The sequence below is a fragment of the Myodes glareolus genome, chromosome 13 (assembly GCF_982192425.1).
Source record: "Myodes glareolus chromosome 13, mMyoGla1.1, whole genome shotgun sequence".
In the NCBI taxonomy this organism is placed as follows: domain Eukaryota; kingdom Metazoa; phylum Chordata; class Mammalia; order Rodentia; family Cricetidae; genus Myodes; species Myodes glareolus.
Genome location: NC_142038.1, coordinates 64,458,986 through 64,486,604, shown reverse-complemented (window position 1 = coordinate 64,486,604; position 27,619 = coordinate 64,458,986). Strand labels below are relative to the sequence as shown.

The window sequence follows — 27,619 nt, the reverse complement described above, 5'->3', positions numbered from 1 at the left end:
ATGAGTTGTCTCGAGTGTGTTCTTGATTTCTAGCATTTCTTTTTATTTTGAAAGAAAAGTTCATTTTTTAGTGAGTTTGTCTATACTATGTGTGGGAGGCTAGAAAAGGGAAGAGAGAGATATTAGACTCTTGCTGGTAACACTTAAACAGTTTTTATAATTACATTGACCATTCCTCTAGTCTTCACATATAAAAACTTAAAGATAATTTGTAAATATTTTCCCTCTTGAACAGAGTTAGAAGGGATTCTATGTTTTGCATGAATCATTCCACATTAGGTATAACTCATGGACATAAACTACCTTAAGAATGTCAATAAGAATTTTCCTTTCTGTGTGCCTAATACATTTGCATATGTGTGAATCTTTTATATATAACTTTAAGTAGTTAGTTTTGTTTATAGTTTTCAGATACAGAATGCAGATATGCATATAAATATATATGTACATATATTTCTGAAAGAACAACGTGAATAAAACCAGTGTACAGACACAACATATTATTTTGTAAGAAGGTCTTCTCTAGTCTCAAGAATGAAAATAATTTAGCAGCTTTGTTTAAAAATGTTTTCTCTCCAAGAAGCTATGCACTAAAGACATAATGTCTACTAGTGGTATTCATGCTGTTAGTTCTGCAAAAGCACAAAATCATTGCTTTTAAAAGTGTTGCTTTCATGGAATGTGGATTTGAAGCATTTGATCAGAACTAAAGAAAGAAGATGGCTGCGCTGAGGCTTCACCTCCATCCCTATGTATTTATGCTCTAATGTGCTGCATTTGGTGTAGAACATGCTCCATGACCTGCACTTATATCAAACTGCTACATTCAGCCCGCTGCTATGACAACTATCAAGGGGCAAATGTCAGGTCAGCTCCCTGCATCTATGCCTCCCCATAATTACTTTGTCAGAAACCTAATATCTGCCTTAGTTCTCTATCAGAGCAGTGAAAAGCAACAGTGGCCAAAAACTAAATGCTCAGGGATTCTTAGTCTACTCCATGCTCATATACTTGGTTCCTACAATACTGTGTTTGTATTTTTCCTTCTTTGGTGCTAAAGTGATATTTACTAGGCTGTGTCCTGGCATTTGAAACTGCAGCATCAATATGAATGCCTGACTGGCTACATGCTACCATTCTTGGGCTTGGGCAATGTTGATGTTAGTGAGCACTTTGTGCAGTCTCTTTTAAGACTGACTATTTGTTATGCCACATCTAGCCAACATATAATTACTATTAAATGCCTATCCTCACTCTAATATCAAATTGGTCTTCTTTGGGTCTTAGAATGATAAGCAGGCAAGGCTGTTTTAATCCCACAGAATGATAAAAATCAGAGTCAAACACTATTCAGAGACACCTGGAAGCCATTATAGTGTAGCTGTACTCTTGTCAAGTACTAAAATACATTATGCTCAGAGTTCTATAGTGAGGTGGAAGAGGGACTTCAGTGTGCATACCAGTGCTTCACGCAGGGGTGCAACCTCAACACATATACCAGGAGGTGAATATATAATAAAGGCCAGGTGCGTGGCAGGACTGTGACGGGCTGGCCAGAAAGTGGATCTGCTGATGGAAGAGTTAGTTAGGCTCCACATTCAAACTCCCTCAACCCATCAAATGTCACAGGAAGATAGAAACCAGGCATAGCCAGGAGACAATTCTATTTTACCTCTGCAATTCTGAGTTGTAAGAAACAATAGCAATGCATATTACCTGTGTCTGATAAACCCAAATACAGGAATATACGTGCAAATGAGCTTGAACTCTCCATTAAGTCTGATGCTGCCTAATGTTCTGACTTCTCATGGGTCTGCTTGGTTGGTTTGTTGGATGATTTTTTTTTGTTTTAACTGTTAATTGAAAACAATACTGAAAGGTAAAGACCGTGGAATTTAAGTCTGGACCTGGGCATATGAAATGTTTGACAGATGTGGCCACTAGAATATGAATAATCACTAAGTGCTATTTCAGTGTAAGTATAGGAAGGATCTTTCAGTTTAGAAACTGACTCAAAGTGAAACTTAAGAAAATTCACAGACAATAGGACAGTCTTAAGGATAACTACATAGCCTCATTGGACTTTGCAAACTGGCTTCAAAGGCATAATTAATAGAATAAAGATGCAATTGAATTAAACTAATGTGGCCTTTAGAGTTCTGCACTCATTGTAATATTCAAATTCTTCCATGCTGAGAGCTGAAATTCATGAAGCTTTCTGATCTCCATTTTTTGGAACATTACTCCCAAATGAGAAAGGCCATGTCTTCTGCCTTGTCTTTTGTTATCCTATTAAATGAAAACTATGTTTCCAGTAACATAAGCAAAAGCAATGAATGAATCTCTGACAAGGTGGGAAAAAGGGAAGAAAGAGAGGAATGAAGCAGAAAAAAAGAGAAGGTGAGGGAAGCAAAATCTAAGCTAAAAACTAACCCTTTTCAAGAATGTTATTTTCATAAAAATAAGTTGGTTTTAATCTCTATATTATAAATTTATGTCTAATGTTGTTGCTATAATTATTATGTGTTGCTAATGACTGAAGCATGTGCCATGATGCCTATGTGTGCCAATGGTATGTGTGATGGTGTAGGAGGGACGGGGGAGGAGCACAGGCCTTTGTGCCCATGGAAAGTGTGATGTGTGTATATAAGTGAGCACAGGTATGCATTGCCATGCTGCCTATGTGTGTCCATGGTACGTGTGATGTGTGTGTGTGTGTGAGAGAGAGAGAGAGAGAAAGAGTGAGCACAGCTGTGCATGTGCCATGCTGCCTACACATGCCCATTGTATGTTTAATGTGTGTGGGGGGCAGGCATGCATATGCCGTGCTGTCTTTGTGAAAGTCAGAGGACTATTTCAGGAAGCTGTGTTTTCCTTCCACTCTGCTGAGGCAGGTGCCTGGCTGATGGCTTCATACTCCACATGGGCTGGATCAAGCTACAGCTGGAGTCTCTCGTCTCTACCATACATCTCACCTTAGACGTTGTGGGATTACAGGTATGTGCTATCATGTCCAGAGTTTTCACATGGGTTCTGGGGATGAAACTCAGACTGCTAAGGTTTGCATAGCAAATGTCTTAAAAAAAAACAATAAATCTCCTAAGCTCTGTAATCTACCATTTCATACTTTAAAGAGATCCTCTTTCTGGGAACATGTTAGCAATCTCTGAGTTGCAGTGTCCTTGCACACTGCATGCCCACGTAGACTCACAGGACATCTCAAAACTCCTACCTCCCCCTATTTGTTTCCTAAGGGCTTTGATCAGGTTACCTTACTCTTCTGCCTTCTCAGATACGTCAGCTGAAGACAGATAGTCTTTCTGTCCTCTTTTCTCCTGTTCCCTGTTCAAATACTAATTAACTAACTGACTAAATAACTAACTAACTAACTGAATGTTTTTACAGAGAAGTTTCATGTCTGGTTACTTGAATTACATGAGGATTTTCTTGTCTTAAACATATGAAGTTTTTGCTCACATTGAGATCTTTTATACTTAGGTTTAACTGTAGCTCACTTTCATCTTTGACTTTCTGGTCTCTATTCAGAAATCAGAATTATCATATGTATTAAATGATGCTTAGATTTTTCATAAAGGAGTTGGAAAACACAAACGTTAGAGACAAAGAAGTATGATAGGCCCTGCCATGGGTTTGCAGCTGCCGGAAGGACCCACCTCATTTTCTTGAATAAAAGAGCCCATAAAGTTTCCAATCTGAACATAAAATTACTCGGGAGCTGGTTGATCTTCAGGAGAAATCGGACTTGATTCCTGACGCCTGGCCTTTTCTTTCTGCGGAAGGTGCCGGTAACAACAGCAGAAAACCTCTTTCCACAGAACCCTAACACACTGAGCAGTGGTTTTCCACAAGTCTCCCTCCTGGAGTGTGAGCAACGGTTAAGGCTGGTGCCATGCAGAAGTGCAGGAGTCACTGTGTTGTCTAAGACAAGCCATTTTTTTCCCTCCAAATTATTGCTGACAAAGTAGAGGACATTAAGAGGACCATAAAGATGAGCTTCCTGATGTTGGAAACTTCAGGAGCTTATTATTGGACTTGTAAAGAAAACTGCTGTGCAAAGACCGTCAACCTCCCACACCATAATGAGGAGGAATCCACTGAGAAGAGCAGCAGCTGAAGCAGACGCCTGCTTGGTACACTCTTTAGAAGAAGGTGTATTCTGTACCTCATCTGCAGCCCCTGGTACACAGCAGATGGTACAATGGTACACAGCAGGACTAGTAACCACGAGACAACAGCACATAGAAAGACTGACAAGGAAAATAATTGTTAAGTAGGGTTACTCTTCAGCTCCTTCAAAGCCTAGGCAATGTCCACTCAAGTCTCAAAATAAGACTGACTTTGTATAAACTCTCTATTCCCTGGGTCTGCTAGTGTCCTTGTATATACTTCAGATGTGGTGTCAAGAATAACAAAATCTCTTTCTTTGAAAAATAATATCCAATTTTCTGAGCTTTGATATCCCCTAACTTCCTAACAGATGTGTGACTCCAGTACAGTTTCCCCAATATATGTAATACGGATCCTTTTCAGTTACTAATGGCTTGTAAAGTATATAAATGAAGGGGAAAGGATAGAACAATGAATGGACAAATTACAGGATAAAAATGAATTTATTTGTTACAAACCAGATACATCAGACTCATCATTTCTCGGCTAAGCCTAAAAATAGTCATTTTCAAACAGCATGAACAAAGCGCCTGGTTCACAGAGAACGAGTCAGCTGTGTTTCCTGACTTCCTGCTATGCTGAATTTCTGTGTCTGAATTCAACCTACCTATTCATTCTGTAGGAACCATCTACCACCTTGCAATTGATAACATCATAAGCTAAAGACAAGCCTAAAAATTAAAAATGCCCTTTTCTATTTAAATATCTGAATATTTTACATGAGGCCAGGACAAAAAGCAATAAAGTAAGCAAGTGATAGAGTAACCAATATTCACAAAGTGGGAATTGTGTTCAGATTCCCAAAGAATTCAGACAGGTCACACACAAGAAGCCAAGCTGCTGAGCTTCCCACTGTCCTACCTGCCCAAGAGAGAATCAATTCCTTCTACTTGTGCCTCACACTACTGTCAACAGACAGAACAATAGGGCTCCATTATCACTGAGATACACATAGATTGGTGTATTGAGAAAAAAGTGAGTGAAATAACTTATTTATTTAAATTAAATTTATGTAAGAAGAAAATGAGTGAAATAATTACATACTTCAAACAGAAATAAATTTACCTTCATTTCTTGAAAATGATAAAAATTATCTGATTAATTTAGTAAGACTGTAATAACTACTTTTTGATATAAAATGTCTTTGAGGTAGAAAGGCAATTTTGAATGTAACTATATGAACATATATTAGTTGAAATACTCTGAATTAGCTGATGTAGGTTGTGATAATAAATACATGGCATTTCAGTATTACCTGTGTTTATTATGTCTATTTATCAATGACAGACATGATTTCTATGATTATTTTGTTGCAATTGAAATTCCCCATAATTATTTTAGGCATATATACCAAATTGTAATTAAAATACAGTGACATCCTAATAAAACACACCATAAGAGGCACCTCCACATTGTGAGAAACTCAGCTTCCCCAGGGTTTTATGGATGGCACCTTATTACACACCCACTTGTGAAACTCTCCAGACATGCAGTCTCCTTCAGCACTTCCCTCTGGCAAGCCCTTGGTATGTGCGTTACTTCACGGAGCACAGCAGAATCCTGCCATGCTACTTGTCATCCAGCTCCATCTCCTACCATGTCTTACCAAAAATGTCAAGTTGAGGTCAGAAAAATGTCTCAGTTGATGGAGTGCTTGATGTGCAAGCATCTAGACCTCACTTTGATCCCTAGCATCAGTGTAAAAGCCAACTGTAGTGGCACATACCTGCCAATACAGTACTGGAGAGGCAGAGACAGGCGAACCCCAGGGGCTTGCTAGTCAGCCAGTCTAGCCAAGCGACGAGCTCCAGATTCAGAGAGAGACCCTGCTTCAAAAAATAGGATGGACAGCAGTTGAGGTAGGAACCCCATGTTAGTCCCTTACTTCCACACACATGCATGTGTATTGTATACACATGTAACACAAATGAACACACACACACACACACAAATACCCTGAGCTTCTTTTATGGAAACTGTTGTTTTAGGTATCAAAGGACATCTATTGTTTGGAAATGCTTCTCATGTCAAGAATACATCTGGAAGATTTCCTGTTGTCAACATCTCTTCTTCTTAAGATCTAGCTGAAACAGTCTCTCCTCTTGAGATTCTTCCAAGTACCCAGAAAGACTTCACAGGACTCTACCTCGGTGTCTCCAACAGTCCTTCTACACAGTGTACCATCTGCACCTCACCGATCTTCAATAGAATGAGAGTCTGTTAATGAAAAATGATGCCTTATCTAGTTTCAGTGTGAGAGGTAAATGACTGCTTAATAGTTTTCCATAATTAAAAAATCCAGTATTACAAAGCAGTTAACAAGGTCAGGAAAAGCTATATTACTGGCTTCTTGGGAAACTTTTCCTCCCATCTATATTGACTAAACTTGCCAATCACAAAGTAATGCATATTTGCCAAATAAATCATTTTAGGATGGATTTAGAAGTAATTTTTATCAACCATTCCTTATTGAGTCAGATAATTTAATATTTATGGAAAGAATACTTCAAATAAATAGAAAAAGAGAAAGTTTTAAAAACTGCCCGTACAAAAATTCTCACTTGCGGACACCAGCTGAACCCACTGATGTTTGAGTCTCACCATTATCAGGCTAATGCTACAGAATATGAGCGATGCAGCTATTCTGCTCACAAAATGCGAAAAGCGTTACAGTCAAATATTTTTCTCTGCAGAATTGGTTCAGAACACCATTGACATTATTTCCCTCAACTGTTGTGAAATGTGAATGACAAACTCAATTTTTAAAACACAAATGGCAAATATGTATTTGTAGAAGTTAAGGTCTACCAGGCCTAGAGGAACTGACCTGGACTCTGCCCAGAGCTCTGTATGAATAGGGCGGAGAGCATATTGTGTGAATCACTTAAACTGATTGTTAGGAACAATCAAAGGTGTTAGTATTTACATTCGCATGTATATTAGATTATCTCAGGTCTGTCACCTGTGTAAATCAAGAGACAATTGCATCATTTTGCCTGGAATGTTACCATCTTGGGAAACTGTGTCACTGACCCATCAAGTTGGCACTTGTAGAGGACCAGAGAACAGTTTAGTTTCTGCGTTCTCATGAATGTGACTTAGAGATGCAAGCACCTGCTGACCTCGTCATGCCTTCTGGTGTCCCAGCATCCACACATCTACACATTCAGAAAATCTTTTATCACTATTACTACTCTCCTTTAAGTCATTGTTAATATAAACATTGGAGGATCATATTCCATAATTGTGACCATAGTTAATTTATACTAAGTTTAATTTTTATATCAGATTTTAAAAGGAATAATTATAAGGATATGGATCTTCTGTTCATTGAGACTTTTAAGAGCCTTGGAGATTCTTTCCCTTAATAGTGCTGCTACTCGGGAATTATCCTAGAAATAATAGGCAAGATGTTATTTGTACGTGAAATTTGTTGGTGTGGGAGAATTGTCTGTATTCTGTCAATCATATTTTAAATAAACGCTGATTGGCCAGGCAGGAAGTATAGGCAGTAAAACCAGAAGTAGAGGTGTTGCAATGAGAACAGGAGAATTCTGGGAAGGAGGAAGCTGATTCCTCCCAGTCCTGTGCAGATCACTGAGGAAGCAGGATGTGATTGCCCCACTGAAAAAGGTACAGAGTCATATGGCTAAAATAGATCAGAAAAATGGGTTAATATAAGTCATAAGAGCTAATAAGAAGCCTGAGTTAATGGGCCAATCAGTTTATAACTTAAGGAGACATCTGTGTGATTTTATTTGGGGCTAAACAGCTGTGGGAATCAAGCAGGACAGAAAACCCCAATAAGGCAGCCCATCATGTTACAATTTGTATTAGGATAAGTAGAATATGCCCCTAGTAATCTATGAAAAGGAATTCATGAAGCAATAGGACAATTTCCAATAGTCTCACAAGATTAATAGTAACAGAGTAAATGCTCAGAAATAGAATCCATAGTGTAACGCTCTTAACATTTAGAAGTTTTTGTCTATCAAACTGTAAGAGGTGGGAGGAAATAGGGGAAGAGGAGAGAGGGGAAACTGTGATTGGAATGTAAAATAAATTAAAAATTTTAATTAAAAAAAATTGTTAGAAGCAGGTGTGTTATAAAATGGGAAATGGAATTTTTAGTAAACATTTCTTTATTAATTTCTCAAATTGTCAAAATTCATGCAATATGACTGAAAATACCTTAAAAATTTTAAATCAGTATTATCATCAAGCACAAGATGGCTGTCTTAAAGAGTAAGTGTTTTCCCAAACAAGCCTGATACACCGGGAAATTTTTACAATGTCTGTAAAATATTGGTTGATCCAGATTCATAAAATATGACAATTTACTTGGCCATAAGTCTAAGATGTCTCAGATAATGCTGTATCCTTTTGTGTGTCTGCTGTTAATATCCTTATTAATAAGGACATCAATGTCTGGCAACACATACTGTACCACACAGAGCAAAAATTATCATGAAATATAAAACAAAGAATATTTTACAGGTACTCTCCATGGGGCTTTGTTTTCCTTAGTTAGTATATTTTACCCTACAGATAGAAGAGCAATGTTGAAACACATTAAAATATTTGAAGACATGGGTCTTTCTCCAAAATATTGGCTGTGAGAAAGGAAAATGCTAGGAGCATACTTAAGATCAAGGATATCTAAAAATAGTGACAAGAAGACAGGCCCTGGCAGACTCAGAAAATAGGTTTCAAGTCATATCTCGGTTACTACAACAGTTTGTAGTTAAATAATAAAATTGACTGAAAATATAGCTTTCAATTCAATGTGTGGTCAAGCGTATCGTCTCAAGGAAATAAAAACTGTTGACACATTGAAGAGGCTTCTTATCTCAAAATCTGCTCCATGAGGCTAGGGACTCAGTGGGTAAAACATTTCCCTGGAAACATGAGCACCTGATTCTCAGAACCCACACAAAATCAGAGAAAGCCCAGAGCTTATCTACCAGCACTCCCAAATTAGAGTAAGGGGGAGGAGACAAGAACCTCTCCCAAGTCCGTGGGACTCCTAACCTGGAATATGCAAAGGTGGAAAACAAAGAGAAGGTGAAGTTGTCCTCTGATCTCCACACCTATGTCTTGACACAAACCTAAGTGCACATACATGCTCATAGACACACCATGTATACACACAGGGGAGAGGGGATTTTAAAAAGACAAAATTGTCTCCATCAGTATTTTTGATAGTTTTCAAATGTATCCAAGACAAAATAAAATACATGAAGATTCTCTTCATGCACACAGCTACAGTTTCAGTATTTGCATCCATAATGGCATGTCTTCTAATAATAGGCCCATTCACCAGTGCCCTAGCAGAGCAAGGAAAAAAGCATGAAGAAATGTAGACGTCAGTAAACGCATCATGGTTAAGTTAAAAAAAATACAATAAAAAACTGTGGACTTTATAGATATTTCTAAGTCTTGAGCCCATAAGTTCAAGCACGATATCTGACAATAATTTGTTTTGGCTTAGGAGAAAATCAGTGGATAGCATTTTATTATTCTCTTCCCTCACTTTTTATTAGTACAAAGAAATTAAGCAACAGGTCGATCCCACCAACTGGGTTTTTGAATTGAATCAAAGGTGCTACATTCCCTTCAAGCATCCTTTCCCCACTTCTCTCAGTAACTGCACAAGGGATATCCCCCAGCATTCACCACTTTCTCGTTCAAGGACAGGAGTCTCCAGAACGCTGCGGGGGTAGCCCCCAATGTTTGGTTTTTAGGCAAACTCTTCTTTAGAACTATCAATGAATGCAATTAGAAGAATGGAAGCTATAAATAAAGAAAACCATCATTTCCAAACTCTTAATATTAATCATTAATCAATATTGTGGACAAAATGTGTGACACTCCTCAAAAAAAATCACAAAAATTTGACATAACCAAGAAATAAGCCAGCTAGGAGCTGCCTCAGTTGATCTTTCTGCATCACAGTAACCTAGATAACATCCACATGTATTTCTGGTAGAACTTGCCTGTAACCCAAAATAATCACCAAACAATCGGAGCCAGCCTGGGCTACAGAGTGAGACTTTGTTTCAAAGGAAAACTAAACGCAAAACAGACAAACAAACAAAACCCTAAGCAACAGCAGAAACTCAGAATGATAAAGAATGAAGAACAAGCAAGAGAGACACAGGAAATTCTAGTTCTAAATTTTCACTGTCAGAGACGAAAAAGTGAAGTCTGACATTGCTCATTTTTTTTTCAGTACCCAAACTGAGGGAGGATTTCTCTTTAATCATGAACAAATTCCAGATTTTCATATGCAAGACAGAAACCTTGCATTCATCCTGGTGTGCATAGTGATTCACTTCAGTTCTGTGAACTCTGATGTCTGATGAAACTCTCAGCTCTGACCTTGCCACTGGCTGGCTTCGGGCCTGTGCTACATAGATTTTATGAAATGGGCATTTGAAAGAAAGAATTTAGCACATCCATAACATCTTTCATGTTCATCGATCAAACAGCTCCATAAAATCCAATTAACTCATCAAACATCATAAACTATGAAGAACATACATAATTAGAGCTCACTATGTGGCCAGCCAGTGGCAACAAAGGGTCAGGGTGAGGCTTAACACAAAAACAGAATTTGACCTTCCGGGTTTTGAAATTTTATGCTTTTACTTTAGTCTGGTGCTGATGGAAAAACTCTAAACCACGGGTAAGTTCTAAGAATTGTGAGTCTGGGTACGGGTACATGCAGAAAGCATGATTTCAATGCCAGGAGCCCAAATAATTAGACAAAGATTTGGATCCAACACGAGAGTGATGCTGTCAATAGAAAGGAGGAAGGAGAATCATGCTGTAGAAGTCTTTGTGTGGCATCTCAGATGAGACCTACAGAACTTTTCATAAGAATAAATGGTTTAAAATGTGTGAAATGCTAATTCTATGTGCTGTCCTAGCATTCAGGGTATGTAACCAGTCTCTGGCCCTTTCTTGGGGGTACCTTCATTATCTTAGGGTAACAATGACTCCAATGTGCCCTCTGAGAGCTGGGAAACACAGGTGGCTGCTTTCACACTGTTTCACCTCACGTGGGTCTTTGTACTGTCTGGACCTGTATTTTATGTTTATGCGAATATTACTACCAGTTTCATAGGGTTTTTGTATTTGTAAAAGTGTCTCACCGATTTACAAAAAACTATAAAATATAATATATTCATTCAGTTTCATGTGGGTATGTCTATGAAGGGGGATATCAGTGGACACCCTGGATATTGTTTCCTAGTGCTAGCTACTTTCCTCTTGAGGCAAGTCTCTCACTGGTATGGAACTCACCAGGTTGGTTAGACTGTATGACCAGAGAGCACCAGGGTCTTGTCTATCTCACCTCTCCAGCTTTGTAGCTACCAGTACCTGCCACTGTGCCCAGGGTTTTCCTGTTGCTTTGTTTTGTTTTGTTTGTAGGTTATAGGGATTGAAATGAGGTACTAATGCTTACAAGGCAAGTGCTTACTGTCTGAGCTATCTTCTCAACCCATAAGATGTAATTTAAAACATTGGTTTCCTACTTATTACATGCTTCTTGAGACTTGTAAACCTATTAAGGAAAGAATTACATCCATCTTGAGACTTCTGAATATATCCCCATTTCAAAGTAGTCAGCTTTTCTTGATACAATCACCATGTTCTAGCAAGCAGAGAAAATCGAATTGAAAATCTGAGAGCAGAGTCAAGGGATCACTGGTTCCTGCCCATCCCAGTCTAAGGAACAGTAGCGGGCAATCTCATTCCTAAATATTGTTGGTAGTTTTTCTTTAATTGGTGGGTGAGCTAAGAAAACAAGCACTAGTCTGATGTAAAGACCTTTTAACGGTGACAGCACAAATGTATTAGTTAACAGTAAATGACTAGCGAAGTGAGTGTGGCATTTCTACCGCTCAAGATAATCAAGCGTATGGTGCATAGACACTTAACTATATAAAGACTTACCAAACCATCACAACAACTCTATGAGTTAAATATATGTCTTTATCTCTTTTACAGCTTGCTGTAGAGTGATATTATAGGTAATAATAGACATTAATTTCTCACTTTTCATCAAATATGTGTTACTGATACTGTGTAAATATATTCCAGAGTCAGTAGGCGCTGCATGTGACTGTACATCAAGCAGGAAAGTCCTTTGAATTCTAGAATTTTAGTTTGTAGAATTAAGATTTTTTCTCAAATGGACTTAGTCTGACAAGAGATTATTACATCAGACATTAAACTATTGATGCTTATTTCTAGCTTCACTGCTACTGAGATAATGGAAAAGGGCCTAGATAGCAGAACCTTCTATGTGGACCTCATTGCTGCTTACTTTGCTACCAAAAGAAATGCTAAGGATGTACCATGCATTCTCTTTTTTAAGGTGCTTGTGTCAGCTCTTGAGAATTACTAGTACAGTTACAAATATTATTTCTCTTGAGGAAACTGAAGCACACAGATCTGACCTAGCTGGCTGTCAATCAGTTATTGGGTGATATGAGAAGCAAAGTGAGGTTGGTTATTCTACAAATGCACAAACTAACCTGATGGCAATGCGTATAGTATTATAGTCCACCTTATGATAAATTTCACCAGTATAATGATGATAAATCATCTAAACTGAAGACTTAGACATGCTGATATATACTGATATCACCATTAATAATTCCAAAATTGGCATTTTCAAATAGTTTTTATCGAACATTGATACTGCATTTTGTTTAACTATAGGCTTCATCCTTTGCAATTCTGTACTATAAATATGTAATATTTAATAATAATTAGTACATAAAATAATGCCATTCTAAAAGATTTAGAAGATATTTTGATCTTGAAATATAAGGCTCTTTTTGCATGCTTGAGAAAAACTATTGAACTAACAATTTACTCTACAATCATCTCAGTTGCAATAAGTGTGAAGGACCCACTGTATAAAATTTAAAAAGTCAGAATAAAGCAAGCCTTTGTTGATAGCATATAATGTAACACACTGAAATTTAGACAATTTACTGTGAATAATTAAGAAAGGATGATAGTAGAGGAAGAGAAGTCTATTGTGTGGATAGGAAGGAAAGACAGAAAAATATAGAAGAACTAAAAGAACCACCAAGAGAAGCACCGGTGAACAGTGTAACAAATATGCACACATGTGCTGCACAATTCAAGCCTCAAGAACACAGTTCTCAGATATTTAATTAAGAAGAGTAAATTTAGGACATGGATATCCATTAGATTGGGGCCCCATTTAAGACTGTCTAATTTTTCAGAGATTGTCTGTACTTCGATTAGCATCAGCACAATCTATCGTCACTGGTAGTATAGTAACCCCTCCCCCCAGAAGTGTAGAAATATATGACAGTACAGACCAGACAGCACTGAAGACAGTTTCCTTTTCTTTACAAATGAATACATTTGTGTCACGGCCATAAATGGCAAGGCAAATTTGAATAATATGATAACCAATCAGCCAGAACCTTTTAGTTAGTCATTAAATTGATACAGGAAGCTTAATTCAGTTTTGCTATTGCCCTATTTCCACCATAGATTTTTTTTTTTTTTTGGTTTGGTATCAATGGATCACCAGAGCATAGCATTTTTCAAATCCAAGTGTTAAGAACAGAGGTCTGCTTGTGTGTTAGATCCATTCAAGAGTCTGCACTCCTCCACTCTCCTCAGTACCTGGGCTTTATCCAGACGCATCCTCTTGGCAGCATTTCTGCTCTCGCTTTCACAGGCTGAAGCCAAGATACTCTCTGCAACTGCTGAAGTAAGGTGGGAAGGGATAGGTCGAGACTAAAAAAGAAGAGAGAAAGAATATGAAAAATTATTAACAGTATCATTAACAGACCACTTGTCAGAAGAGCTCAGAAGACCACCACCATGGGCAGGAGAATCTATTGCAATAGAGGAAATGAAAATTGTAAAGATGGAAAATGAAAGCTAGTTAGAGGTTAGAGCTACGGCTGCTACACAGACACGTCATTCATTCCTGGGTCTCCGTGGCCACAAGTACTTATCCGGAATCTTTATCTTGGAGTATGAACAAGCAATGGCAAGACTGCTGACCATAGTTTGCAAATCAAACATGCCCTTGAATTCTTTTATGAACATGACAATGCACAAAAACTAACAGAACAAAAGCAAACAACAGTGCTGTCACAAAACAAAGAAACAACAACAAAAACCTGACACCACACCATGCCAAAGAATCTGTTTTTTAAAAAAAGCGTGCGCACATGTGTGTGTGTGTGTGTGTGTGTGTCTGTGTGTGTGCGCATGTGTGCCTGTGTGTGTGTGTGAACATCATGTACATGGAGGCCACAGGATCACCTCAGATGTTGGTCTTCATCTTCCACCTTGATTGAGAAGTTCTGTTGTTATCACTGTGTTTTCCAGGTTAGCTGGTCCAGGGTCTTTCATGGTACCTCCTGTCTATGCCTCCCATCATGTTATCAGAACAATGTAATCATGGATGTTTATTACCATGCCCTGTCCATAAGCCAGACAATTGTAATGTGAATATTGCAAATGCTTATTGAGGTTCTATTTTATGAAGAATACATGTGATTAATATACCTAGAACATTTCCTACCTTAGTTAAACACAAGATAACAAGGCCAGCCACACAATGATTTCTGTCTACCCAGGGGTTTGTGTGTGTGTATGTGTGTGTGTGTGAGAGAGAGAGAGAGATTATTTGCCCTGTGTTTAAATCCATGTTTTCCCTTATTTTAAATATGAGTTTATAGTAATAATTTTATAGGCACATGTTGGAAATACATCTTCTACATAGGCTACACAGAAATTAATTAACAGTCTAACTAAGCTAATTATAAAATGTGGGCAACTCTGCAGATCATTTATTATAATCATTAAAAAGTTTTCTATTCTTCTTTCACATAATTATACGCAAAACCATCTAACTGAAAGATGAAATACTTAATGATATAGCACATTTTTAATTAAGATAAGCAAATGATAGATTAAAAAGTCACATGAAAATTAAGTCACAGAGATATTAATAAAATACTGGGAAAATGAAAAAAATACATATCCTGGAAGTCTAGCATGCATTTCAGCATAACACCTCAGGGATTTCAAAGCCTCAGGACAAAATTTATATGACTACTTACTTGTTTTTGAATTAAAAATATCATTGTGTATGTCCAAGCACAAGTATATGAGTGCCAGGAAACACATGGAAGTCAGAAGACACCTTCCAGAAACGGATTTTCTTATCCATTGTGGATCCAGGGGTTTGAACTTAAGTCACTGGGTTTGAGTGTAAGTTTTTAACTACAGAACGATCTTGCTAGCCTCACTTGGCTATTATTTATTAGAAATCTCTCATATGATTCAAACTCTTTTCACTTTGTCTACAAACGTGAACGTGGCTCTATTGTGTAGGTCTCATTGTAGTTTTTCCATATATAATGTGCTTTAGAAAATTGAGACACAAAGCTTACATCTGAAATAGTACTCTAGAACATCTATCGAGTCCACCGTGTTTTAACACATAGAGGAAGGAATTTCTGCGGTATTGAAATAGAACAGCTCTTATGTTTTATGACCTAGAAGGGAACTTTTGGGGTTTTTTTTCAGCTGCTTCCTTGCTGTTCCCACTTCCAGATCATACTTGCTGGGTCAGAAGGAGGGGTGGCTCCAGGGTTTCTCTTCTGATCCTTCCTGTGTGCTGCCTGGAATGCTGCCTAGACATCGGACAATAAAGAACCGCAAGGTTCACAAAGTCCCTTTTCTAAAATCCAGAGACGAGAGAGATCCTGAAACAGTAGGTGGCAATGATAGATGTGTTTCTGAGGAAAATTATGCCAGGCTTTTACTTCGAGAAGAGAGAGGGTCAAATGAGGCAAACCGAGACGAAAAGTTCATCTCAAAACTTGTATTGTTTCATTTCCCTGTCTACTTCAAGTATGGCTAACAAACTGGAGCAAGTGTCAAATATACATAAAATCAGTCTACCATTAAATAATGACCATTGCCTGGCAAAACAATAGAATCTAAACCGTATGAAAACCTCATCTGTTTTGCTTCCTGCAGAATTTCCTTTGAAGTAAAGTTATAGTAGAGGATGAAAGAAAGAACACTCTATTATGAAAAAGAAAATAAATTATTTGATTTGTAGCTGGTGTTATTCAAATGGGGGTTATGAGTTCACAAAGACCTATCTACATTATTAGAGTTTTATCTGATCCCAGGAATGGAACTGATAACCTCAGTTACACACCAACAATCCTCTTTTTCTTAATCCAGTCAGCAACAATCACACAGGGTACAGGCATACACACTTCTATTCCTTGTCTTCTTTAAAGTTCTCTTTGTTGGGTATCTTTATTCCAAATTGGATATAAAACGTTATAAAATTTAGTAAGTTGATTGAATTTTACTAATGAGCATTCAAGTTTCTTAAATGTGTGTTGAGTATGTTTTATTTCTTGTAAAAGTTTGTTGAACAAGAACAGAAAGTACAAGAAATATTTTTAGTTGAAATTATTCCATAGAAATTCTTTCTGTTCTTTAATTTAAAAGGAATTCAAAGAACTATGACAGAGCTGTAGCTTTCACTCTGAGAGTAAAAGCTGTCTTCCATAAGAACTTACATCATGTTCTTTTGAGAAAGTCATGGGGATTGTAGGGCCTTTCCCACGTGTATGACTGGTCTGGTCAGGCACAAGGAGAGAGTTCTGCCTGAGTGGAACAAGTTGTTCTTTTAAGGTCACCTGACAACTGAAAGTCTCAGACTTGGGGAGAAAATTAACCTCAAAATAAAAGTAATCATACTCTCTTCTAATGAGCAGGGAGAGAAGCAGACCTGCAGACACAAAGTTGATCACAAATAAAAGATAGAATTTTCTTTTTATCTGCCCTAAGTTTCTTGTGGAACCATAATGTGACAGCCATGGACGACCTTTGAGACAAAGTCACAGGCACAGTTTGTTTTCCTCAGATGTCTGAAGGAACTGGAAGCCAGATAGATTAATTTGCCCTAGGACAAACACCTACTTTTAGAAGTCAGGCTTCCCGGATTTCAGTTCTCTATTCTTTCTTTCACATTGTGTTGCAATTAGCTCTTCTAAATAATTAATGGTTAATGAAATAAAAACCTTATCTGCAAACTGATATGCTAATTCAAAAATAAGCAGATAGAAGTCAGCCTAAATTTATACTATAATCCTAATTTATTCAAGATCATTGGACAGAAGAGAAAAGTGAATTAGTAATTTGCGGTGTGAGATGTCTTTTTAAGATCCTCAAGTCTCAAATGTATAATCTATGTGTGTTTCTAAGCAGAATCTTATGTCATGTGAATACAATTCTGAGATGACTCTCAATAATAATTCATATTGGGAGCTTGGGATAAACATAACTTAATACAAAAAACTTAGATTCATCATCTCACTTTCCAATTTTCAAGGAAAAGCATTTACATTATTTATTCTTTAGAGAAAGCCAAACCAAAGTTTGGAGAGATTTCATGACTTGTCTATCTCCATTAATCATATAGATTCCCTGGGATTCAAACACATATGATGGCAAATTGTAAATAATTTATAGTAAAGAATTATTTTTACTTAATAATTCCGGTGAGCTAATACAAACTGGAAGATAGATCATTGCAGCTAACTTCATTTTGTTTCTAAACAGGGAATACATTTGGACTTCTCTAGCATCTTTATTTTGGGGTGATTTAATTCCTTCCCTTACACTTCTCCACTAATTCCTGAAAGCTAAGTTCTGTCATGATCTAACGTCACAAATTTTTAGTGTGGCTGTATCCAGAGTGCCAATCAATTACTTCACGTGAACCAAGAAGTTGCTCTCAGTTTCATGGCTGCAGTGAAGGCACAGGAGGCTCTTCATGAGCTAGTAAGCTATAGAGGCCTTTGATTCTAACACTGGTGAGCCCATAGTAAAGGTCTGTATCCACAACATCACTCAGGGACATTTCACATAATGACAATATAGCTAAGGTAAAAACCATCGGCTTGATCTTTCTTCATGATTTGCCTTTTATTTACTTCCCAAGTCAGTTATTCATATCAAGAAGATGAGAAGAAAATAAATCAAATATTCTGTGGTATTACATGAGTGCACAATGGTACCCTGAGTCCTCTCCTCCCTTCTGTCATCAAACTTAATGGCCAAGGACTGATTCCATTTTTCTTCTCTAGTGGTGATGTAATTTCAAATATGCTAAGGGCTTTATTCATATTCTAACAATGCTAAAGATTATGTTTTCCTCCCTTATTCCTAACACTGGCCATAAGCACAAATGTTTTCATGTGGTAAATGAGTCACAACCAAAGCACAGTGAATCTAAGGAGGAATTTGTAGAAAACAGCCCCTCTCCTGGTGACTGTGATTTTAGTAGACATACTATGTAGCATATGTGTTTTAAAGGAACATTTCTGGCATTGATTAAAATGTAGACAAATGTAGCTGGGCAGTGGTGGTACATGCCTTTAACCCCAGCACTCAGGAGGCAGGTGGATCTCTGTGAGTTTGAGGCCAGCCTGGTCTACAAAAGTTAGTTCCAGGACAGGCACCAAAGCTGCAGAGAAACCCTGTCTCGAAAAAACAACAACAACAAAAAAATTGAGACAAATGCTTCTGTGTGTGTGTGTGTGTGTGTGTGTGTGTGTGTGTGTGTGTGTGTGTAATTTATACCTACACCAGAAATTTGCTATTTCTCCCCCTCCATGTGAGCTAAACTCTTAGTAATTATCTCTTCCTAATTAACAGTCATTCTCTGCTGGATCCTGAGCTGAACTTTTCTCTGCTCTGTTCCTACAGTCATAATTATCTAGGTTCAAATCAGTGGGGTTGTGTCACCCAACAGATGGCTAAATGGTCACATGGAGCTTTGGAGTTGAAAAAGTCACATTTTAATTGGAACTTAAGATGTGATTTCTGTTGGCGCCATGGAGATGTATCTTCCTTTTCAGAACCAGGGGAAATGTATCAACAAATGGTGCCAAGTTTTAGCTTTAGAAATACACATTAAACAACCTTAAGATGCACTGAAGTTTGGGTATACATTTAAGATACTGTAGAATTATAAAAGTTTCAAAAACTCAAGAATATAAATCTACTTATGGGATAATATCAGAGTGTTCTCCAAACTCTACTTCTTAAATGCACCTCAGTTAAGTATTAGACAACATGGAGAAGCAGTTATTACTTCCACCAAGGTCGTGAATAGAATGTACTCCCCAAGACACTTAGAGAAAATGATTTAGTGATGAAAATTTAAGGAGCGTCTGTGAATTAAGAATTTTCCCTTCTCTTCTGGTTACTTGAAGAAAATCATTATTAAGGATCATGCTATTTATTTGATGTGAACACACACTATTTCCCCAAATGGTATATCAATGCAAAAAGGCATAATCATAAAAGCTACGTAAAAATTTAAGCTCCTAAAAGGCCCCCTTTATTTGATGGGCTCCATGGTTCATAGACATCAGTATTACAGAGATAGTTTATTGACTGTATTGAACTGAACCAGGTATCATCCTTTGTTTGTTTATTTGCTTGTTTTGTTTTTTGTTTTGTCTTATTTTTTTAGGACAGGATTTCTTTGTGTAGCTTTGGCTGTCCAGGAACTCAATCTACAGACCACGCTGGCCCTGAACTCACAGAGATTTGCTTACCTCTGCCCCCCCGAGTGCTGGGATTAAAGGTGTGAGCCACCACAGCCCAGCTAATACTACCTTCTTTTATTCAACAAATATGTTTAATGGGTATAATTTTATAAGTCAAAAATTCTATAAAATTCAGAGAGAAACATATACAAACTTTAAGGCTTATAACTTCTATTCTAGCTTGTACTAGTACAGTGTCTAACACACAGGTTTTAAAACATCAATAATAGATTTATACTCTGTTTTCAGGAATTCGGAAGTATTTTTCAAAACATTATAATAAACTTATATGACAAAATGGATATTTAATGTTATTCCAGATTTCTGTGAATGTTTTGAAAGTCTAAAACACTTGTATTTATGCGGTTTTCCCAGGGTGCAGAGACTCCGAGTGCCATGCAATAAACAGTTGTATTCCACCATGGTCTGTGGATTCCACCATGGTCTGTGGATTCCACCATGGTCTGTGGATTCCACCATGGTCTGTGGATTCCACCATGGTCTGTGGGCTGTGTCATTTGAAACCTGAACTACAGGTAATTTAAGATTTTAAACCAAGGCTTGGGAATGTGGTGAAAATCGTACTTTAGCTGTTCTTAGTAGTGCCATTAATATAGTTTTGATAAAAATGACAAGCAACACAGCTGTACTGATTTCACCTGGCCTCCTGAGTATCGGTCAGGAAGTTATGGAAGTTCATTGATTAATTCCCAGGGTCTGGCCCAAGGGGTCAGCATATGACTCAAATAGGTGAGGTGACTCAGTGTTTTTCCAGCGGACCTGAAACTTCCAAATAGAGGACTTCTTTTAGGTTGCAAGTTTTCAGAAGTGCTGAGGACAACATTTCCAGCAGATAGAAAGGAACTAACTGACAGATAAAGTACTACAGAGAAACACAGCTGAGAATGGAAGGAAGTCAAACATCAGCTGTGGCCAGGGGTTTAAGGGGGAAGAACTGGCATCATTATCTTTAGAAAATAACCTTGATTAAGTTCAAAGGAACTTAAAACTACAGTTTAAATAAAAATATAATATAAAATAATTGGCATTTTGGCTTTTATTGTAAGTTTAATTTATGTTGTTCATTCTGGATGTATTGAAACAGTGCCTTACTGTAGTGGATGCCGGCCATGAGTTTACAGTAACCCCTCTCCATGGTCCCTTAGTGCTGAAATGACAGACATGAACCACCACATATACTTCAAGTAAGAGTTTTCATTTATGAACTAATGGTTCATATGTCTTGACTTTGATTTTTGAATATTATTGGTCATGAACAATAATTCATGAATAAATTGGAAATTAATGTCTTGCAGCTTCACTCATAGCAGTGATGGAGGAGGGTCATCCGTCTATTTGTTACTTTCATTGCTTAATAAAGAAGCTGCTTGGCCTGATAGGTCAGAACATAGGTGGGTGGAGTAGACAGAACAGAATGCTGGGAGAAAGAAGCAGAGTCAGGCAGTCGCCATGACTCTCCTCTCTGAGACAGACCCAAGTTAGGATTCTTCCCGGTAAGCCACCACCTCATGGTGCTACACAGATTATTAGAAATGGGTTAATCAAGATGTGAGAGTTAACCAATAAGAGGCTGAAATTAATGGGCCAAGCAGTTTAAATTAATACAGTTTCCATGTAACTATTTTGGGTAAAGCTAGCGGGGAGCCAGGTGGCAGGACGCAGCCCACTGCTCTTTCTACAGAGTGGCACCCAACATGGCCAATTAAATCCACTTAAAAACCTGAGAGGGCTTAAAAAGGAGAGAGAGAGAGTTTAACACAGCTTTTTGCTGTTTGTGGGTGGCTTGCCCTAAAGAAATTTTCCTGACTCAGCAGCAGGAAAAAACTGGCTGTTTTAAAATGCCATCGTGATCTCTGTCTGGCTCCTGCAGGAGACAGAGCTTTTGAATGGAGAACTTGGAGTAAAATGCTTGCTTGCTTGATGGCAATGTGGACTTGCTGTGTGCCTGGAACTGTGCGCGGCTCAGGGGCACCAAATGGCTAAGGCAGGAGCAGCTTCTGCTCCACTCTCCATGCTGGCCATGCTGAACTGTGTTGAACTCAGGGAGAAACTATCATAATTATCATAACAACAGTGCAGTTAAGGTTTAGACTGGGAAGGACACAGGCATTACCGTATTACCTCTACATGGTGCAACTTAAGTTTTTAAGAAGTGCTTAACATTTTAAGAAGTGCTCCTGGATAATAAAGAATTACAGATTCACAATAGGACAGATTCAGATATAAAAGACCTCTAAATGGGTCACAGTGTTGGATGACTGTACGTAGGCTTGGGAGAGAAAAGAAAAAGAATATAGAGAATAGAGTTAATGCCTTAAAGAAAAAGGGTAAAGTCTTTAAAGAGACAGTGTACAGATAGTTATAGATTAAAAGAAATAAAGGAAAATAAGCTACATAAAAATGGAAAATTCACAGAGAGTCTGGATTCTTTGTATTATTGTGTTTTCTTTAAAATTTTTGACTGTGAAGGATCTAAGTACAGAGAGACATTTCATTATATAGGCTGCCAAGGTAAACCAGAATGGATATCATAAGGGCATAATGACTTCAGAATTTGGGTCTAAGAATATGATGCTTTGGAAAGGAGGTCCTTATTTTGTTTTCACAGAGGATGAGACCCTGTGGATTGCTTCTATCCCAATATGGTATGACAGACCATGCCCTCCTGAAAGGTTACTGTGAATACCCTCAAAAAATTACTTCACACAGGATGCACCATAAAAGACCTAATTAACAGCATCCCTCTACAGCAGGAAGAAGTTTGGAGAGAAATAACTGCACCCATATTTCCATATATTGTTTATAAATGTTCTTTTACACTTAAAGGGGGATATGATATAGATATGAATAATTTGCATTGGTATGGATTTTAAGGTCAATTTTGTTATATGTCTATGTATTTCTGCTCTTGATTAAGGTATTGTGACTGTGTAGTTAATTTTAAAAATGTAATGTATAATTAGAAAATATAGGTTGTTAATGAATAATCATCAATAATAGTCAAGCTTGTAGTCATGTTAGTTAGATTTTCTAGATATATAGAGATATATTTCAGTAAGATAGGCATTCTTCATATCTTTCAAAGACTACAGAGTATGGTATGCAATGTTTTAATAACTTAGGACTTTTCATGACAATGAGACACATCTGCTCCTGGCAGCACCAATCTACTTCAAGAGGAAGATGAGCATCGAAGAGGCTCTTTATGGAGTTTGATAGCCATTTGGGCAACAAACTGCTCTTGCTTGGACTGTTGTATAAACTGGACACAAAGAACCCACAGAGAGAGGACTGCTGAACTTGCCTAAAGGTGACATGATTCTTTGGGGTTCCTGCTTCATGAAAGAGTCTGCGAGACATTCTGCAGGACACAGCAGATAGTGACTGAACTGCCTTTGAAATTTCCTGCTTCATGGAAATGTCTGCTGGATACTATGAACCTGAAGGCTGAAGATGGATGCCCCAACAGTACAAAAGAACTTTGGGTGACTGTATAGGCAGCGAGATGTCTCTGTCATTTCTAGAGTTTTGGAAGTTGCTTATTTCTTGTTTAACTAGGTAATATTATATCCTTCTGGAGTCTTTGATGGAGTTGAAGAATAAATAGATAGCTATTGTTTTTCTTAGTTATGATAAAAGATAAAGTAGATATAAATATTGTAACTGTAATTCTTGCTTTATAACTGTTTTGTTATATGTAATTTTACTATGTTAAAGTTAAAACCTTTCTTTTTTGTTTAAGCAGAAAAAGGGGAAATGATGGAGGAGGGTCATCCGTCTATTTGTTACTTTCATTGCTTAATAAAGAAGCTGCTTGGCCTGATAGGTCAGAACATAGATGGGTGGAGTAGACAGAACAGAATGCTGGGAGAAAGAAGCAGAGTCAGGCAGTCGCCATGACTCTCCTCTCTGAGACAGACCCAAGTTAGGATCCTTCCCGGTAAGCCACCACCTCGTGGTGCTACACAGATTATTAGAGATGGGTTAATCAGGATGTGAGAATTAGCCAGTAAGAGGCTGAAACTAATGGGCCAGGCAGTGTTTAAATTAATACAGTTTCCATATAATTATTTCAGGTAAAGCTATCTGGGAGCCAGGTGGCAGGACACAGCCCACTGCTCTTTCTACAAAGCAGCAGTATTTGAGTAATGCCAATGGATAATAGAACTGACCAATATGCAAGATAATGAAAATACCATGTTATCCATTCTAACTGGTTGACCCTTCACTTTAGTCTCCACTAGGAACATCACCTACATCTGCAAACATTTGGTAACAACACAGAATTGTACATCATGGCACCTTTTCCCATCACCACTCACTACACACTGATTCTATTCACAGACGGTCACTACTGTAACTACTTAATTCACAATATTTACCACTTATATAAAAATAAAAATCAATGTGTTGAAAGTCAAAGAGGAGTTAAAAATAAGTATCATGTAAATGTCTTTAGAGGAAAAATTTAATTTTTAAATGTATGAGTCTTGACTTTTACTTAGCAGCAGGTTTTAGAAATTAACTTCCAAGACACTGAAGCATGTCACAGAGTGAAAGCTACTTACCTCTCACTTCTTTTCCATTGCAAAGTAACATGCTATTTAACATCTTTTCATTCATTCTCTCATTCACTCAACAAGTTTAATTCAGTTGAATGCAGTTTGTTAGCTTTCAGGAGTACTCTGGAAGATGGTGGGGATGGTACAGAGATACACAAGTTCAAAAGCACAGTAGTCAGGAACTGCAGGAACTAAGACTGTATCGGTAACGACAATAAGACAAAACTAGAGAAGACGCACAGAAGGTGAAATCTTCAAGTAGAAGAAAGAGACTGGAGATTACTTTTAGAAAAGTGATTTATCAGATGAGCACACATCTGGTCCAATCTTATTAATTCACTGGGTAGAGACACCTGGTGGATTTATAAGAGCGGGATTTAACCTGAGGTCTAAGATATGATTTCACACTCTCACGAGCCAGGCAGGAACTTTGACACCTCTTATTTCAAGCGATATTGGTCTTCATCTTTATGATAAGTATTATCATTTCATTTTATCCAATGAGGAAGTTGAGGTACAAGGATGCAAGTCCCACAATTTGCCAAACTGTAGAATGCAAATCCACTGGATATAAAATCAGGGTCCTCCATTAATTACTGTCATCAGTGCTGATAATCATCCACTGTTTCCTGGGTACACTTTTCTCCTTGCCCTGACCTTTCTTTGTGAGAAGAAATTTTAGTATTTTTTTAAACTGGTTGCTTTTTCTATTATTTTTCCGTCCTCACAATAAATATGGAGTTTAATCAATATTAATTTGTAAGTTAAATGGAGATTTGCTTTTTTTAAAAAAAGCAAAGTGTAAACTGTGGAGCATGTTTTTCTTAGTTTACAAGCCTTTCCGATATCATGTGGACATGTCTTCAGTATGATCAGTACGATGGTCTTTATCTCTCTTCTAAAAAGTTCTTACTTCCTGGTAAATGTAAAGATTTTTTGGTGCTGCTCTTGTGTTATTGCATTAGTATTAGGTACGAAGTTGATTTATTTGTTGGTTGGTTAGGCTTCGTGGTTTAATCAATTCAGAAAATTTGCCATCATGGTCCTTAAAATATTGCACCTTTCTTTTTCTATTTTCTCCTCAGGATTGCTAAATTGATCTTTCTTTATTATGGCGAGGTTCTTTTTCCTCCATGTCTACCTTCTTACAAGAAAAGAATTTTCTTATTTATAGATTCTGGTTATCCCTTTTCTCCTTGACTAACATTTACATTCTATTTGACTCACCTAGTAGGGTATTAATTTCAATGCATAAAATGCCTGGCAATTTTACTTCTGGAAGATGGAATGGAGGCTTCTTCCCCTTATTTGAAGTAGCAGCTACTTTGTGGGGAGGGTCTCTCGTTCACACACAGTTCTCAGTGTGCTTTCCTGTCTGATTGTTCTGGAGCTGGATGATCGCTCAGCCTCCAGTCCCAATCTTTTCTGTCCACGTTCTCTGACTCTGTCTTCTGGGCTGTAATTCTATTCCAGTAAGTGTTTTAAACTGTGCTAGTATGCTTCTTCTTAGTTTTTTTACAAGTTTAGAAATTAATAAATTTCTAAATTTATTAAAAATTATTTAATAATTTTATTATTATTTAATAATAAAATTTATTAAAAATTAATGGTTTTTTATTTTGGGATAGATATTTTTAATTCATATTTTATTCAGTATTTGTGTCTATAATGGGAAGATGAGGGGTATAGGTAGGAGTTATTCTATAATACTTAACTTCATGTTTAAACTAAGTCATTCCATGATGAGCAATTGTGACAAATACATTTGAATTAAATAATAATTATGGTATATTTGTTAATATATTATATTATATATAATATATTGCCATATAATTATTATTTAACTCAAACACATGTAGGAAATAATGGGCAGAGGGTAACCATAATCCTTGAGAAAATCCACAAAACAAGAGACTAAATATTATGGAAAGCAACAGTAATTCTCTATGATAGACTGTGGTCTGAAAAAAAAACACTTGACGGTGTTAGAAGAAAAAGTAGATAATTACGTGACTGTCGGTCAAACATTTACAAACACTATCACACATAATGACCCAATGGCCATTTCATTTAGAAAACTGAGTCTTATGATCCAATTAGAGGAACTGAACTAACACAGGAATTAAACTCAAATATCCTGGCTTCAAAAGGTTATGTTTAAGATCTGGGTTTTAGACTATGTTTTGAGATGGGCAAGCTGCACACTTTGGAAGCCAAAACTGAGGAAGGCACTTTATGAGCAAAGATCCAGGGGCCATAGACTGGGTCTCCTTAGTGCTGAGTTCCTAGAAGCAATCTGAATTAGGAGAGAAAGCCAATTTCATTGGCAGCATTGATTCGCAAGTGAATATGAAAGTGTTTGTAGAGATGTCAAGGGAAATAGGTTCAGGGATTTCAAATGTTTCTGTAGAGCATTTTCTAACTAAACTACATAGCCACTTTTTCCCGCATTCATTGCTTGTACTTTGGGTTTTGCTTTATTTTGTTTTAGTTTTGAGACAAGGTCGATCATCTGATGGATAACAGGATGGCCATGAACTCTAAATATCAAGGAGAGCAGCCTTGAACACCTAAGCCTCCTGCACCCACCTAGAGTTCAGAATTTATAGTTGTGCACCACCACACCAGTCTTACCTTTTTCAAAAATCAATTATTTTACTTTTATAGCTTTGGATTTTATTTTTGTTAAAAAAGACATGAAGCTGTGAAAATATTCAGGCTTCTATAATATTAATTCTACTCTGTTTCAGGAGAGTGAATACACAGACTTGTGTAAAGTACAAGCAAGGAGTCAATCTAGAAGACTGTGCAGTAAGGTAGGCACAAGACATGAAGAACTGAAACTAAAATAGCAGAAAAATAGGACACTGCTGTGCTTATTTGGAAATATACCACAGAAAGAATGACAGTATTCAGTGACTGATAGCATCTCATTCTGAATTTTTAGGCAGGGGTGAAAATGACAACGGCAACGTTATCCAACATAAACCAACTAGGAAGTGGCAGGTAGCATTTTGGTAGATAAAGTATCCATGGAGAAAATGTGTTATAAAAAGTATGGATGCCAGTGTGCTAGAGCAGCAACTGATCAGCATTTGAATGAAATTCCAAACCTCTATAAGACTGTTGCTCTACTGTAGAATAGAGTACCATGCACTGAGAAAAACTTGCAATTGTGTTCAGGGT

General features: G+C 37.3%; 1 protein-coding gene across 7 annotated transcripts in view; it reads right to left on the bottom strand.

The window, feature by feature from the left end:
* Nol4 (nucleolar protein 4) overlaps positions 1-27,619 on the bottom strand; it is a 331,009-nt gene that overhangs the window by 42,118 nt on the left and 261,272 nt on the right. For 6 of the 7 annotated variants that reach the window (XM_085700071.2, XM_048442653.3, XM_048442654.3 and 3 more), the window contains one exon: positions 13,870-13,983. In XM_085700071.2, the coding sequence (XP_085556197.1) occupies positions 13,870-13,983 (114 nt within the window). Of the gene's footprint in view, positions 1-6,167; positions 6,406-13,869; positions 13,984-27,619 lie in introns of those variants that run through there. The other variant, XM_048442655.3, reaches the window with a different exon arrangement.